A 15,864-nucleotide genomic window follows, 5' to 3' on the forward strand; every position below is an offset into this window, starting at 1 on the left:
CAACTTCACCACTTCCTGTATATCATCTCACACACACACACACACACACACACACACAAGCTTTGTTTTCCTCGTGTTTGAATCCGGTCTTATCTGAACTTCTTGCTATTGTTTGTTGTTTTCTGGTTTATCATATTCATAGTAATAACTTTTAGTTATTATTGTGAGTTAATAAATACTTATCCTATCATATTATAAGAAGAAGTGGCTGAAATTGCTTGCTTTGAACATTGTATGATTTTCAGCCTCTGCTGCGCTGTCACCCTTCCAGATTGATTTCGAGCACAAAACTAATTTTTAAATTATTGCCATTTAATTAATGAATAAATTAATTATCTGCTATTCTTTTCCCCTTTTAATAAGGGGTGATTCATCATTTTTATTTTTATTTTTTTTTAAATGTTGATAGCAATATTTCATTAAGCACTATAACCAACAATATGTTTGATTCTAGTGAACCTTATATTGAGAAGTTCGTGTATTGTTTATGTTTTTAGAAGTAGTGATATTGCTAGATGAACCAGACTTTCAAATTCTAAAATGTTAAGTAAATTGATAATTGTTAAACCCGAAAATACTTGTGGTTAATCGTAATGCGATTGTTTCAGTTATCTCTACAGGTCCCATATTCCCACGTCTTTCATGGACGGGGCCAGCTGTCTTGGCCAGTTTGACTTGCGTTACCGCCAGATCTGAACTGGTGCAGGGCTAACATAGGGTTAAGAATTAGAATGGATGATATTTCGTTGGTCTAAGTGTATGGCTTGTCAAGTTGACCAGAGTGTTATGTCTCCCAGTATAAATTAACCCGAAACTGCTCCTGAACATAAGAATGCTTCTTTATAAGAATGCAGTCTTTATGCGATATGAGGACGCCCTGTTTGAACACACAATCCAGCTTCGGCGTAATTATGAATGGTTAATTAATAATAGATTAATCCCGAATTCCCGAACTAATATACCAATCAGAAACAAACTTCTCATTCTAAACAGATAATTGGCGATCTTAATTACAGAATCAACCGATTAGAGACTAAATTATCACTAGCAACAAATATATTTATCAGATAAAGTCAGAGTCAGATAAATGAGAACACTAAACAACAATAATAGTAATATCAGATTACCGAGCCTGGAGATTCCGCTAGCCTTCCCTGCTACTATTAGCTGCCGTTGTTGGACCAGAGGGCGGGTCTTACTCGTCTCACCAAGTCTCACCCTTCCAGATGATTTCGAGCGTAAAATGTATCTTTTAATTATTCCAATTTAATTAATTAATTAATTATTTCGATATTTTTAATTGATAATTAAGATGTATGGTGAATCTTTGAGGCTTAGGTCAATTATCTGCTATCCTTTTCCCCTTGTAAATAATGGGTGGTTCCTCGAGGCATCAAAGTAAGTATTTAATTTAATTTTTATTTCATTTTGATAGCAATATTTGATAAAGTAATTACACGAACAATTGAGTAAATTCAGTCTAATTCACTCAATGCTGCACAGCTCTACAAAGGTACAATAACATTTAAGAAGCTGGAAATGTAACATAATTATTGTGAATCTTCTACAATTGGCAAAGGACTTAACATGACAGATTCATAAAGACAGATTTCATTGGAATGTATGCACTTATGTACCGCTTATTGTGTGTACTTGTACCCCTATCTTGCATGCATTCTTGCACCTTTTCTTGCTATAGAGGTGATTTTTTTCTTTTCATACTCAACTGTACTGTTGTATCTTATCTTATATGAAAGCATACATTTAGAAAATGAGTATTGCACATGGTCATAATATAAGAAGAACAAATGCACATGAGAAGTGAAGTACAAGAGCCACTGTGTGATGATGATGATGATGATGATGACGATGATGATGATGATAAAAAGTAAGCGTCAAACATGTTAGTGGTCCCTCTTTAAGTTCTACGTGTTGATTATCAGTTTCATAAGGTAAGACTTCATTATCCAGAAATGTGTGTTTCTGATGAAGGGATCATGTAAATTGTGATGTACATGAACTTGAGTGTGGTCATGTGTACACGGTGACTTGAACCGGGGTCTGTCTCACCTATAAAGAGCCTCTGTTTGGCTACTCGTATAAGGCCATACCACTCTGAACACGGAAGTGTGTGGACGTGTGTGAGAGCGCCCGGTGTGTGTCATCTGACTGATCCAGTGCGGCAGAATTTACTTAGAACTGCAGCATTTTTTAAAGCCCAGATTTTTTGTTTCTGTGATAGCACAGTTTTTGAGCCACCCCCAGCAGTTTCGGCCTGCCGGGGGGACACTTGAAGTTATTCGTTTGTTTATCTTTTCCGAGTCCTTTCACGGATGGAAAGAAGTGTGTATAAGGCTCCAAGTATTGTGAGAACCAGAGGAAAAGGAGCGAACAGAGGGGCTGCACCGGCCCCTTGTCACGGTCTGTCTTGTGTACTTCCAGTTTAATTTTGAAATTCTGTCTTGTCCATGTTCCTAGTGTCTTTACTTCCTACCCACATGTGTTTCCCATCAGTGTGATCACCTGTCTTCCCTAATGTGATTCAGCTGTGTCTCTATGTCTCCTCCCGTCTGGTGTGTATATGTACCCGTGTGTTACATGTGTTCTTCGTCGGATCGTTGCTTCTGTTACGTTGTGTTAGGTCTGCTACTTCTGATACTTGTGTTACTTATGACCTTTTCCTGTTTCCTCTTGTCCTCTGTGGCAGTATCTCCCTCTCGCTTCTCAGTGACACTGAGAATGTGTACTATACACATACAAACCACCTTTTACAAATACAAACCACCTTTTACATTTATTATCCACTTGAGGCACAGTAGAACAAATTAAGCAACGTGGACCTTCGGCCCATGTGTCGAGCAATTGGATGGAATGCTTTAACGCTTCATGAAGCTTCATCTCGCCATCATTACTCAAAATAACAAAGCTTTACAAAAATGTACATGGAACCAAAAACTAGGCTAGACACTATTGTTGGGTTTAACTCACAACAAGACTTGACAAGACTTGGACTTGGCACTCTACTTAACATGACTTTACTAAGACAAACTGGCACAGGACAAGGGGAGACATGGACTACTTATACATGAGGTAAGGAGACACAGGCGGGGCAGATGATCACAGAAGCGGGAAAACACACAAAGGGAGGAAGTAAAGTGAACTGGAACGAGAGGGAAGGTGGGTTTCAAAACTAAACAGGAAGTGCAAGATGACACAAGACATGAGTGACGGTGACTTAACAAAACGTGAGACAAGAACGAGACATTAAACACTGAACATGAACTAGACGCGACGGCGAGACCGCAACTACTTACTGTGACTTGTCGTAGGCTCCTAGGTGGAGCACAAGGTTAGAAACTAAACCAAACTTAAGAAAACCACAAAAAAAAGTAACTTGAACGTAGAGGTAAAAATTCCACCCCACATAAAAGTGTATTGATTAAATTTGATATTCGAACATTTAACAATACAGGACATAATTGATTTACGTTATGTGGGTCTAGACAAAGCATTAAAGTCATGAAGTTTTTTTGAGAAGCGATGACGTATTTCAATGCCAAAATTAGAAAAAGGTATCTCCCACAACGTTATTCCTCTCTCCTACAGCATCCATTACAATTAAATGAAAATTTTTATTAAATTACGCGATGACGCCAATTAGCGCCTTCTAGAACAGCCAATAGCTACTTTCACTACTGAGGAATTGGCAACACTGAAGAACTTTCTCCATGACCATTTTCTCCACTGCATATCAATCAAATGTAGTCATAACTTGGAAGTAATGGTATGACTCATACCATTACTTACCCAAACCCAAGTAATAAACTATGGAGTTATATTTCCATACACATATGGAGACAGTTGAAGAATGGCTGTTGCTGTTACTGAGCATACTTCTGCATGTCACAGTCCTCATGTACTGTGCAGTGAGAGGGGTAGCAATGTTCCTTCTGATGACAAATCTAAATTTGTACTGCTGACCTTGTCATATCCATCTGGCTCCTGTCCTGACCCCACTGAACCCCAACACAACTGTAATGCTACCCCCCACACCATGACTGTGTGAGAGAACACACTATCAATCAAACAATCTTTCTTAATGCGACTTAACTTTTATGTAGAATCACTGGATCACAGGATCTCTCTGTATCCACAAACAAACACACGTACGTACGCACGCACAAACACACTCCACTCTAATAGCAGGAGGGTGATGTCTGCTTGAAATAGACCTGTTTGGTCTCTGACCTGCAGCTGCCAATGTGTGTCAAGCAGGTTTGGCTGAATTGGGCCTCTTAAGACAAATAACAATACTAATATTTCTAGGTTGACGCTGATGAGAAAAGATTTGTATTGCATTTGCCCCTTCAAAGTCAAAGAAGAACATTGATGAATACATTATTACTCAACTTTGTTCATAAACATGCTAATATTTAGTTTTATCTGTCTAACAGTAGTGTCTCTCTCTTTCTCTCTCTCTCTCTCTCTCTCTCTCTCTCTCTCTCTCTCTCTCTGCCCCCACCTTTTTCCTCTGCTCTCTCATTCCATTTTAGCATTCTACTACTCTTCACAATTCATGCCCCTTCAGCTTGCCTTTTCCTTTGACAGTTTGCCCTTCTTTATTACAGTCTTTTTCTCTTTTTTCTCTAATTCAACAAAATAATTCCAATCACCATGGCTGACAGAAACCGTGTGCTTGCAAAAACAAAAGACAGGAACGAAAAAGATGCAGCTGGAAAGACAATGGATCCGAAAGAATTGAAGAAAGAGGAGAAGTCTAAGGATGAAGGAAAAATGGAGGTGAATAATGGAGAGGAGGCCCAAGTCATCAACGGTGCAAGAGCTACCAGTCAGAATGGAGAAATGCAGGTTGAGCCAATGGAACTGCCTCCTTTTGAAATCATTACTGGGTAGGTACAGATCACAAAATGTTATATGTTATATTATATTTTCCTATGCATTTTCTATATATTAAGATATTGTGTTGCACTGGAAGATTTAAGGCCTGACGTTGTAAAATAAACCACCCTGTGGGATGCATGTCATTGCAGGCAGCACAGATATATAGTGAACTACATTGTTGCCTTTGGTGTATGATCACCAAAGGCAACAATGCAGTCTCTGCCTTTTAGATATGACCTGAATGACCTTAGCAACAATAAATTACCTCTAAGCTGTGCTTTAGTGAAAGTGAAGATATGTCATTAAAATTGACTCTATTTGTCTATTACAAAAATTACTTGAATAAAAACAATTTAGCATCTGGTGTTAATTGTCAAGTATCAAAAGATTTTACTTGATGATACATTTACATAACATAACATTTGAGTAAATAGTAGTCAAAAAATCTAAACTAAGAATTCCACGTTCCCTCACTGTGGCATTATGGTGTTCATGTCAGTTGAATCTTCGCTTTTTGCACTGCGATTGAACACACAAGACTTTTGTTGGGGGGTGGGTTACGCTTTAGAATTTGCGCTGCGATCTGCCAGTCTGACGGGGAATGATCACAATATAATTATTTATATGCCATCATAGAAAGAGCCATAATTGTCTCGCGGGCCAGATTATCAAACGGCCTTGCAGGCCTCGGTTCCCCACCCCTGTTCTAGATATAAGCCTATGACAAATATGCTAAATGTATATATATATATATTTAGTATATATATATTTAGTTACTTATCTCTGTGGTGCAACCAGGCTACGTTTGAACACAGCTGGTGTATATATATATATGTATATATATTTAGTTACTTATCTCTGTGGCGCAACCAGCTGGTATATATATATATATATATATATATATATATATATACTGTATATATATATATATACCAGCTATGTTCAAACTTAGCCTGGTTGCACCACAGAGATACGTAACTAAATGCTCCTTGCTGGCGCCCCGGCTTCTGCCATCAGACCTCTGGAGCTTGTTCAGAAAGCTGCAGCTCGTCTGGTGTTCAACCTCCCCAAGTTCTCCCACATGACTATCCTTCTCCGTTCTCTTCACTGGCTCCCTGTAGCTGCTCGCATTCAGTTTAAGACTCTAGTGCTAGCCTACAGGGCAGTGAAAGGAATAGCTCCTTCGTACCTCCAGGCTATGGTCAAGCCCTACACCCCCGCCCGACCACTTCACTCTGCTGCCTCCAGGCGGCTGGCTGCCCCGTCGCTCAGTGGCCCCTGCGCCTGATCGACACGGTCACAGCTCTTCACTGTTCTGACAGCTCAGTGGTGGAATGATCTCCCGACTGATGTCAGGACAGCTGAGTCGCTGCCCATCTTTCGCCGCCGGACACTACCCCTCTTAGGACATCACCTATTTTGTCCTAGCTCTTCTGATGCACTTATTTGTTTTCTAATTTGTCCTTTTTTTCTCATTTGTCTTGGTACCTAATTTATTGCACTCCTACTCTAGCACTAGTTATGCTCTTAGCTGTTGGTTTTGGAAGGAAATGCACTTACGATTTCTTGTGACCTGAAGTTCTTTTAGGCCTAATAATGAACCCTAGACCTAAACTTAACTACAACTCATTTGAAAGCCTTTCAGATGATACAAATATGTGTGTGCTGAATAGCAAGTGCCTGATCCTGCTTTTTGGTCTCTCCTCGGTTACTGGCTATTCACATATAATGTAGTAAACTGCATCATGGTCATGTTTGTGAATTACAGTTAGACCTACAGATATTTGCACAGACAAAGTTATCATTTGAGTGTGAACATAATGTGCAACTTTAAGTTGAGGGTGTTTACATCCAAAGAGTGTAGGAATTACCTCCACAGACAGAGCCACCCAATTTTAAAAGCTCAAATATAATTGAACAATTGGCTGGTCAGCGTTTACATGGGAAGCTGTGGGTTGTTCTATCATGATTTAATTTGCAAGTAATCGGATAAAAGTTTTTTCAAAAGTGACATTTGCATTCACAGTCTATAGATCAGTGGTTCTCAAACTTTTTACATCGGGTACCACCTCAGAAAATATTTGGCTCTCCTAGTACCACTATGGCCGATGTTAAAATACAGTAGCGTAGGCCTACCCTATTCAGCAGCTATGCAAAATGCACACAGGTACCAAATTTATTGCTCATAAGAACATTGTTTATTTTTACCTTTGTCAGTCACAGCATGTGAGAACATTAATAACAACTGTATTTCATTCACAAACACACATACATACAAACACACACACACACACACACACACACACACACACACACACACACACACACACACACACACACACACAAACAACTGTACTTCAAACACAGCATTTTGGCAACTATTTATAACTCTTATAGGCCTGGAAGAACAGAAAGTCCTCCTAAGCTGCACCACCATGCTCATATCTGACATAAACAAGTAAATTGGCCAAACCTGCAAAATCAGTAGTCTCGTCCAGTTGGATGGAATAATAGCGACTATTGTTGAGTGCCAGGTTGTTATCAGCACACCACGTGGCCAGGTGCTAGTGGAAGAGGAGAGGTTATCTATCTTAACAGACTGGTCAGGTCTGTAAGTCAAAAGGTCCAGAGTCCAGAGTCCAGAGGGATGTGTTGATACCAATCTGGTTGAGCTTGGAGATCAACTTGGAGGGGATCACAGTATTGATTGCTGAGCTGAAGTCAATAATCAACATTCTGCCGTAACAGTTCGGGGTGTCCAGTTGTGTCAGTGTAGAGTGAAATGCTGTGGCGATGGCGTCCTCAGTTGACCTGTTGTGGCGGTAGGCAAACTGGTGAAGGTAGTAGGTAGGCAGGGTCTTAAGTGTGAGAGGACCAGCCTCTCAAAGCAATTAGCGACGAGGGGGGTGAGGGCAACAGGACGGAAGTCATTAAGGGCGGTAGCGGTGGAGTGCGTCCCACATCTGTGCTGTATCCCACTAATAAAAGGTCCCTGTTAAAGTTCTGTTGTGTTTGGGTTCACCTACGTTATATTTCTTCTGTTTGCAGCATTTCAGCAAATGTATTGTGTGGTTGGTCAAATTGATGAATGTGTAGTGTTCTTTTTCTAATTTTACACATGATGAGCTCTCTGGGCCACTGTAGGCCAAGGCATCAGTACACTGTTGAAGAAATAAAACAGATTTGCAATAGGGTCCATTGAAAGGCATAAAGACATGATGAGAGGCCAAACATTGCCAAAAAAAAAACAACGCCAGTGGTCTAGCTTGGATATAATTTTCTGATGAATCATTACATTTTGTAACAGTTGACAGAAAAACTTCTTAAACTGGATTCATCATGAAAACTGACGTGAGTTCGGATGTGACCAACAAGCAGTTCTAACAATAAAGCCATGGATGCATTCCAGTGAGTGTAAACTGAGCTGTGACAGTCAACCTTCAACCTACCATCTTTTCTTCATGACTGTGTTACTAAAATCTTTGACATCTTTCCGTAACCAGACAGCCCCCTGTTTCAAAAGATAACAACTTTGACAGTTTATAGCTTTTATCTAAACCTACCTGTCAGTTACAATAAGTCCATATGTAAAGGTTTTCGAAATCATTAATGGTGCATTTCATTGATCTTTCGCTGTATGTAACGCGTGGTTAACATATTGATATGTTAGAAACTAAAACACTTTCTAACATATAAAGGTGGTAATCATGTTTAAAAAATGAAAATTGACATACAGTATACATCTCATTCCACTCCTCTCACATACTATGCATGATGGAGCTTCATGTGTTTGTTTTCCATACAGGTCTCAAATGTACACAGTAAACATGAGTGACATCCTAATGTTGTTTTGTTGCTTCTAATGCAGGAACCGGATAGATCCCTTTGCCTTCAAATTTCAGTTTAAGAATGTGGAGTACTCGTCGGGTCGTAACAAGACCTTCCTGTGTTACCTGGTGGACACCGGCAACATGGCTGATGGGCTGCTTAGGGGCTACCTGGAGGACGAGCATGCAGGGTTACATGCTGAGGAGGCCTTCTTCACAAAGATTCTGCCAGACTATGACCCAGCTTGCAAATACACAGTGACCTGGTACATATTCAAGTCTCAGATGGTGTGTGTCAGATCAAATTCAATGATTCAATTCATTTCAACTTTATTCATACAGTGCCAAATCACAACAAAGGTTATCTCAAGGCAATCTACACATTAAGCATTTAAAGAAACCCAACATTCCCCCATGAGCAAGCACTTGGTGACAGCGGTAACGAAAAAGCTGAACCGGACTTTAGGTGGGCGACCATCTTTCTCAACCCAACCAGTTCATGATTGCTAACCCTAACCCTAACCTGAGTTCACGGTATGCAGTTATTTCACCTTGTCAATCCCACCTGTGTGTTTAATTGTAGTCAACAGTTATTGAAATTGAACTTGAAACATTTCAAGCGCATTAATTTAAAATGTGTTCAGTCCATCCCTGTATTTGCATCCTTTGTCTCACATACACTTCACTTTCAATTGTGATATAATGGTTCATATTTGAAACAAAGACATGTGAGTCCACCTAACACTTTCTCAGCAGCAGTTTGGATGGAATTGTCTGAGAATTGTCTTACAGAAAAAATTGTGATCACATTCTGGTCATATTACAGTCAGCTGAAAGCACATTAATGCGCTTGCACATGTCGGACATGGAGATGGAGTATCTGTAGTTCCACAGCACTGGATTCCGGAGCACTGGGACTGAACAGATTGGTCCACCACCACATATTTATTGCTTAAAGTCATGATTTGTGCCCTGATATTCCTGTTCAGGCTTAATTTAATGGTCAGCGTAGTTGAATGCAAGAAGAGAATGTGCAGCGGGAAATTCTGTAGTTTCCTTCCCTTCACTTGCTGGAGAGTTTAGTGTGCAAGGGCGGTATTTATTATTATGCAGCCTTCAACTCTTTCCACAGACAAATAGAGCTCCTCCGAAAAGCTTTTGTGAAATGCCACTAATTTCTCACGATGTGCTAAAACACTCACCACAGATTGAACAGTTAATATTATGCTGATTTTTACAAAGTTTACAAAGTGCTGATGTTTTTGTAACCAATAATCAGAATTAGTTGATGGAAATAAATAAAAGGCATCTTGCCAATGCAATATACAGTATGTACTAAATCATTGACGCATAGCAGAAAATGTCTTTGCTTATAACAGTAGAACATTATTGGATAAGCATTCTGTACAAAGTGTATAAATTGCTCTCCTTTCCCCATAGGTATATGTCATCCAGCCCTTGCGTTGCTTGTGCAGCAAAGATAACTGAGGTGTTGCTGAGCAGGAGCAACCTTAAGCTGTGCATCTTTACATCTCGCCTCTTTGAGTGGGAGGAAGTTGCGATCCAGGCTTCTCTGAAGGCCCTACATGCTGCTGGCTGTAAACTGAGGGTGATGAAACCTCTTGATTTTTCTTACGTGTGGGACACGTTTGTGGATAATGAGGAGCAACCTCTGAACCTGTGGGAAGACTGCAAGGACAACTATGAGTATTACCATGAAAGGTTGTCTGACATTCTACAGTGACCGCAGTAAGTATGTTTATGGAAATTTCATTTTTAAATTTAGTTTAGGGTTAGGATGGATTCAGGATTAGGGTGGATTTAGGGTTAGGTAGGATTTCGGATTAGGATAGACGCATGATTAGGATGGACACAGAGTTAGGCTGGGCTCAAATTTGGCTAGACTCCTGATTAAACTGAACTCTGTTAGTATAGACTCAGGGTGAGGCTGGACTCAGATAGGGCACAGGCTTAGTAATTACAGAAACTATTATTATTTAACCTTCATCAAAGCAAAGCTCAGTGAAACATTGAGATGTATCTTGTTTCACTAATATCTCTTGAGATTGTGCTTCTTTTAATATTGAGTTGTCAGTTATAATTGTGATATAATTCCATTGATTTTCTCTTTTAATAATTATCTCTAAATATTATTCTGTACCAACTGCTGTAGTAGTAAAACATACATATGTAACATGTGTTACCTTCAGTTTCCATTTTGACCTTATTACACAGGAAATCTTGTCACAGAACTGAAAATCTTAGTATATGTGTTGAATGAATGAATCAAATGTTGTTTCTCTCTGCTGACAGGAAACCAGCTGGGCCACAATTCATCCAGAGATCACCACCATCTCCACTCTCATTCAAGTGTTGCAGCGTGATCCTTTCAAAAAATGTGTGAGCATGTACATGCGTGTTATTTTCTCTACCCCTATCACTGCCTCAAAAGTTACTTAGCATAGGTGGCATTAGATTTTCCTAAGAGAAACCTGAATATGAATATGAGTTTTTATGAAGATGAGTTTTGTTAGACCACATGTTTGATGGATTTTGTTACACAGGAGCAGAATGCACTATAGCTTATTAAATCCCCGCTTTTTATTTTACAAAAATATAATTGCTCAGTGAACAGCACTAATTAAGCACAGTACAAATTTGTTACGATGAAGTTACAACCTCTTATGAGCCACACTGCAGGTTAAGGAAGAGTATTATTATTATTATTTTAGAAAATATTTTCTATAATCTGGATAACGAATGATGATGAAATATGCTCCCCTTGAGTGAAACCATATCTCACAATACAACAATACAATACAAGTGTTTCTTTCATACCTTTCAAAAATGTTATAAAGTATGTGTAATATTTAGTTATAAATGCAACATTTTTACTTTTATCCTTCATTAATAATGTTGATAGTATTGCTGATGATGACGACCTTCAGACAGGTGTAGGTTAGTAACTGTATAGTAAAGTGATGAGTGGAATGGATTTGTTCGTGACTGTAGTGTGGAAGATGGAGAGAGAGAAAGGTGTGGAGAGAGAGAGTGTGAAGTTATACTAGCTAGCTTGATGTTAAAACTAATGTAAGCTCTATGCTGAAATTACATTTTATTACGAACAAAAAGAATGAAATGTTCACACAGCTCATAATAGCAATGGTACATATAAATAAATATGACTAATGATAGCAATTCTAATAGCAGGACAGGGTCGTCATCTGTACAGCATAGGCTTCCACAGCAACCTGTGAGATAATAGAACACAGCAAACTCTGGGGAAGAAGTAGACTAGAGTTAGTGAAATGGAGTCGAATGCAATGACATGGATATGCACAGAGAGGGGAGGAGGAGAGATGATCTCAGTGCATCATACATTACATTACGATCATTTGGCAGACGCTTTTATCCAAAGCGACTTACATTACCACCCTTCGCAGAGGGGGGAGCAATTGAGGGTTCGGTGCCTTGGGTGTAATCCGTATTATTATTTATAATTATATATATATATATATCTCTGAGAGCTTCTTTGACAAAATAAAAGTGTGCTACTCATGTTTTACATTATAAGTAACATTTATCCACATGGCTGAATAAGCGTCTTTTGTGTGAACATTTACAAAATGTTGATATCCAACTCTCAACACTCACATTTTGTATCAAAATGCCCTTCAATTCAGCAACATGAGCATGTTTTTTTCTGTATACATTTTCAGTGTGTAATTCTGGGAATTCCCTGTAGTTCCCATATCATCTGTACTTCACACGCATTCAGTCTGTTCTGATGTTAGTGAGACGACAGAGAGTGTGGTACTATTTTCATGAGGAATGAAAATAGTTTTGGAATGTTCTTGCAGTGAAGCACGTTCTCTGTTGTACAGTTTTGGAGTCTTTTTCTGTTTGGAAGAACATACACTGGATTGAGAGCCTGTGTGCAGCTTCTAAATCCCAACAGTTGTAGAAGCACTGAGCAGGCATGCCAGCCTGCCTTTTTTCTTCCAATTGAACTGTTGGATGCACAGTTCTCATGTCTGTGAAGGTTTTTTGTGGACCCTGCTCGACATGATGGCTTATTTCTGCAAATTCTGCTTTCTGCCTTTATTTTGTCACAATTGTTAAAATGCTTCTAAATGCTACTTTTTTCCAGCTGTCACGCATCTTTTCACGCACTGCACTCACCGCACTTCTCTCTCTCTGCGTCTCTCTGCGTCTCTCTGTCCTGCTCTGAACCTGTAGTAGACCGAGACCATCCTTTCATTTTGTCTTGTATAAGGTTGCCGAAAAAATAAAACTGGCTCTCGGACGGGAGCCCAGCATTCACCTAAAAGAGCCGGTCTTTTAGCCGGCTTGTTCGTGAACGACACATCACACCCTGCTAGCAGCCGGTAAGTTCAGAGAAAAGCTCCTGTGGACTTTGGTGAAGTGGCGCTCCACAGACGTTTTCACGCCGCAAATGAGACACGCATGCATTTGTGATTCACATTAGTACATTTTTTGAGTTCCTCATGAAAACAGTATATTTGTTGCCTTTTATCGGGGCCATTTTCGGGGCGGTCATCGTCAAATCCGGCTTGCGCTTGCTAGCTGAATGTTATGGTGTAGCGTAACCAAACATAACCCTGCACCCCCTCTGTAATACATGTGTTTGTGGGTGTGATATGTAAGAGGGGGTGCAAGAAAAATTTCAATTGCATGTAATTTGCAACATGACAAATAAACTATCTTATCTTATCTTGTTGGACTAACAGCTGTCTGGCTTATAATCGTTTTGTGGGGGGCGGATGTCTGTGAATTTGATTGGATAGAAATTTAAACAGCTTTTCCAAGTGACTTTGTGTTGTCAAATGTATGTATTCTTTGAACCTTTCGTGAGCTACTCAGAAACGGGTGACAAGCTACTGGTAGCTCTCGAGCGCCCAGTTGGAGACCACTGCTTTATGGAGTGTTTCTGGATAATCTTACCTAATGGAGGTAGATACAGAGTGACTAGAATAAAGTAAAGTAAGTAAAGTATAAAGCAGACATTTTTTTGTCATCCAGCCTTTAATGGCAAGAAGACAGGATTCCCAAGTTGGAGAATCCAAAGCGGTCAATTGGGTGTCGATCGCATATGAATGAAAATCTATGCCGAACTGACAAATTATGTCTCCAAGAGGGAGCATATAAATTGAGGAGAGTAATGGGCCCAATATAGAACGCCAAACTTTACATGGTAGCAAGACCAATTAGTATTATTTGACGTGAATGTTTATGTGAATCATCTCTGTCTGTCTAATAATTATCAGGAAAAACTACAGGAAGACAAAAACAACAATAACCCCAGCTCAGATCAGATGAATCTTAGGTTTCAAATTAACTTCTATGATTTGTATGCATTTTGGTTATATTGCTATCTTATCTGGATTTATTTGATTTATTTAGTCACATTTACTATTAGTATTTTACTTTTTGTTTAATCAGTTGGAATTCCCTTGTCTGTGAAAGGTACAACATAAGTAATCTTGAGTTCATTATTTTAAATATTGATACTTGATACTAGACATCGAACAAAAAGTTCGGAAATTTGTGTTTGGTAGATTATTTCTCTGTTGTAACAATGCTTCTTGGCAATACATTTTATACCGTTGGAAAGCCTGTTTAGTCCCCTTTTAAATGGTTCCCCATTTGTAAGGAACATGCATTTGTGGGATGAGCAGCACAGCTGAGTATGTGGGTTGCGCTCATGAATAATTTGCCAAATCTTCTCTGCCAATGCCAAACAGCTTATTCTGCTGTTGCTATTGACTCTTGTTTGGTGGATTGGGTGATTGAAGTCTATCAGAAACAAGGAAGAAACAAGACGTATTGGCAATTTTACAATTTATTCATTTAACAAACAGTCAGGAGCCTCAGTAGCGTGTGGAAGAACCATACACAGCCACAACAGCCTGGCACCTCCTCTTCATGCTGGTCACAAGCCTGGTCACACACTGCTGATATCGAGATGAGATTCTGCACCCAGTGGATATCCCATATCTCCACAGTCTGGGACCGAACTCCATCCTCCAAGATGACAATGCTCACCCCCACAGAGCGGGGTTTATCAGAGACTGGTTGTGGAGTGGAATGCCATCCCACAGCAGTGTGTGACCAGGCTGGTGACCAGCATGAGGAGGAGGTGCCAGGCTGTTGTGGCTGTGTATGGTTTTTCCACACGCTACTTTACTTTGTTAAATGAATAAATTGTAAAATTGCCAACATGTCTTGTTTCTTCCTTGTTACTGATAGATTTCAATCATCCAATCCACCAAACAACTCCAAACAAGAGTCAATAGCAACAGCAGAATAAGCTGTTTAGCATTGGCAGAGAAGATTTGGCAAATTATTCATGAGCGCAACCGACATACTCAGCTGTGCTGCTCATCCCACAAATGCATGTTCCTTACAAATGGGGAACCATTTAAAAGGGGACTAAATAGGCTTTCAGACGGTATAAAATGTATTGCCAAGAAGCATTGTTACAACAGAAATAATCTACAAAACACAAATTTCCAAACTTTTTGTTCGATGTTTATATATATACTTTGCATCTTCGCAACACAAAATGACAGTGCTTTCTCTGGTTGGAGCATCAAATGATCCACCTGTGTGTCCGTTCCCTCTCCGATGAAAAAAACTTGCATTCACGTACTGTTTAGATTCTCTTTATTGCAGTGTTCTCTGAAAGCAGGCATATTATCTCTCTTTTATCATTTGCATAGTTTCAGCAGTTTCTCTATTTTCCCACAAGGTACTAGTGCTTAAATCTGATATTGATATCCTGTAACTGAAATCCAAAATACTATTTACATTAACCAGTGTGGTAAATATTTATTTATTGTTATCAGCCACAAATGCTACATCTAGTATCAAATATTGGACACCGGCTCAACACATCAAAAATACCTATGATCTGCTGCATCAAGACAGTAAAATAAAACACATTCTCTGAAAAAATGACTGTAAAAATTCAACCTCTCCATTTGTCATTAAGTGTCCATGCACATAAAAAAATACAAACCTTTTCAGTGTGTTCGCTTATTTAAAAATAATAATAATAACAGACCACTTTTTTATTTTAGTTTTTGCTTTGTGACCTGCTTTCATCTCTCAA

At 39.2% G+C, this 15,864-nt stretch overlaps 1 protein-coding gene across 1 annotated transcript; it reads left to right on the top strand.

The window, feature by feature from the left end:
• Positions 1–4,674: 4,674 nt before the first annotated feature.
• apobec2a (apolipoprotein B mRNA editing enzyme, catalytic polypeptide-like 2a) lies at positions 4,675–10,473 on the top strand. The gene is made up of 3 exons (XM_076156899.1): positions 4,675–4,910; positions 8,771–8,995; positions 10,170–10,473. The coding sequence occupies exons 1-3, from the start codon at positions 4,675–4,677 to the stop codon at positions 10,471–10,473; spliced, it is 765 nt and encodes a 254-aa protein (XP_076013014.1).
• Positions 10,474–15,864: the final 5,391 nt, after the last annotated feature.

This window comes from Genypterus blacodes, unplaced genomic scaffold (genome assembly GCF_046128005.1).
Source record: "Genypterus blacodes isolate CSIRO-AG114 ecotype Tasmania unplaced genomic scaffold, CSIRO-AGI_Gbla_v1 ptg000070l_1, whole genome shotgun sequence".
Taxonomy (NCBI): Eukaryota; Metazoa; Chordata; class Actinopteri; order Ophidiiformes; family Ophidiidae; genus Genypterus; species Genypterus blacodes.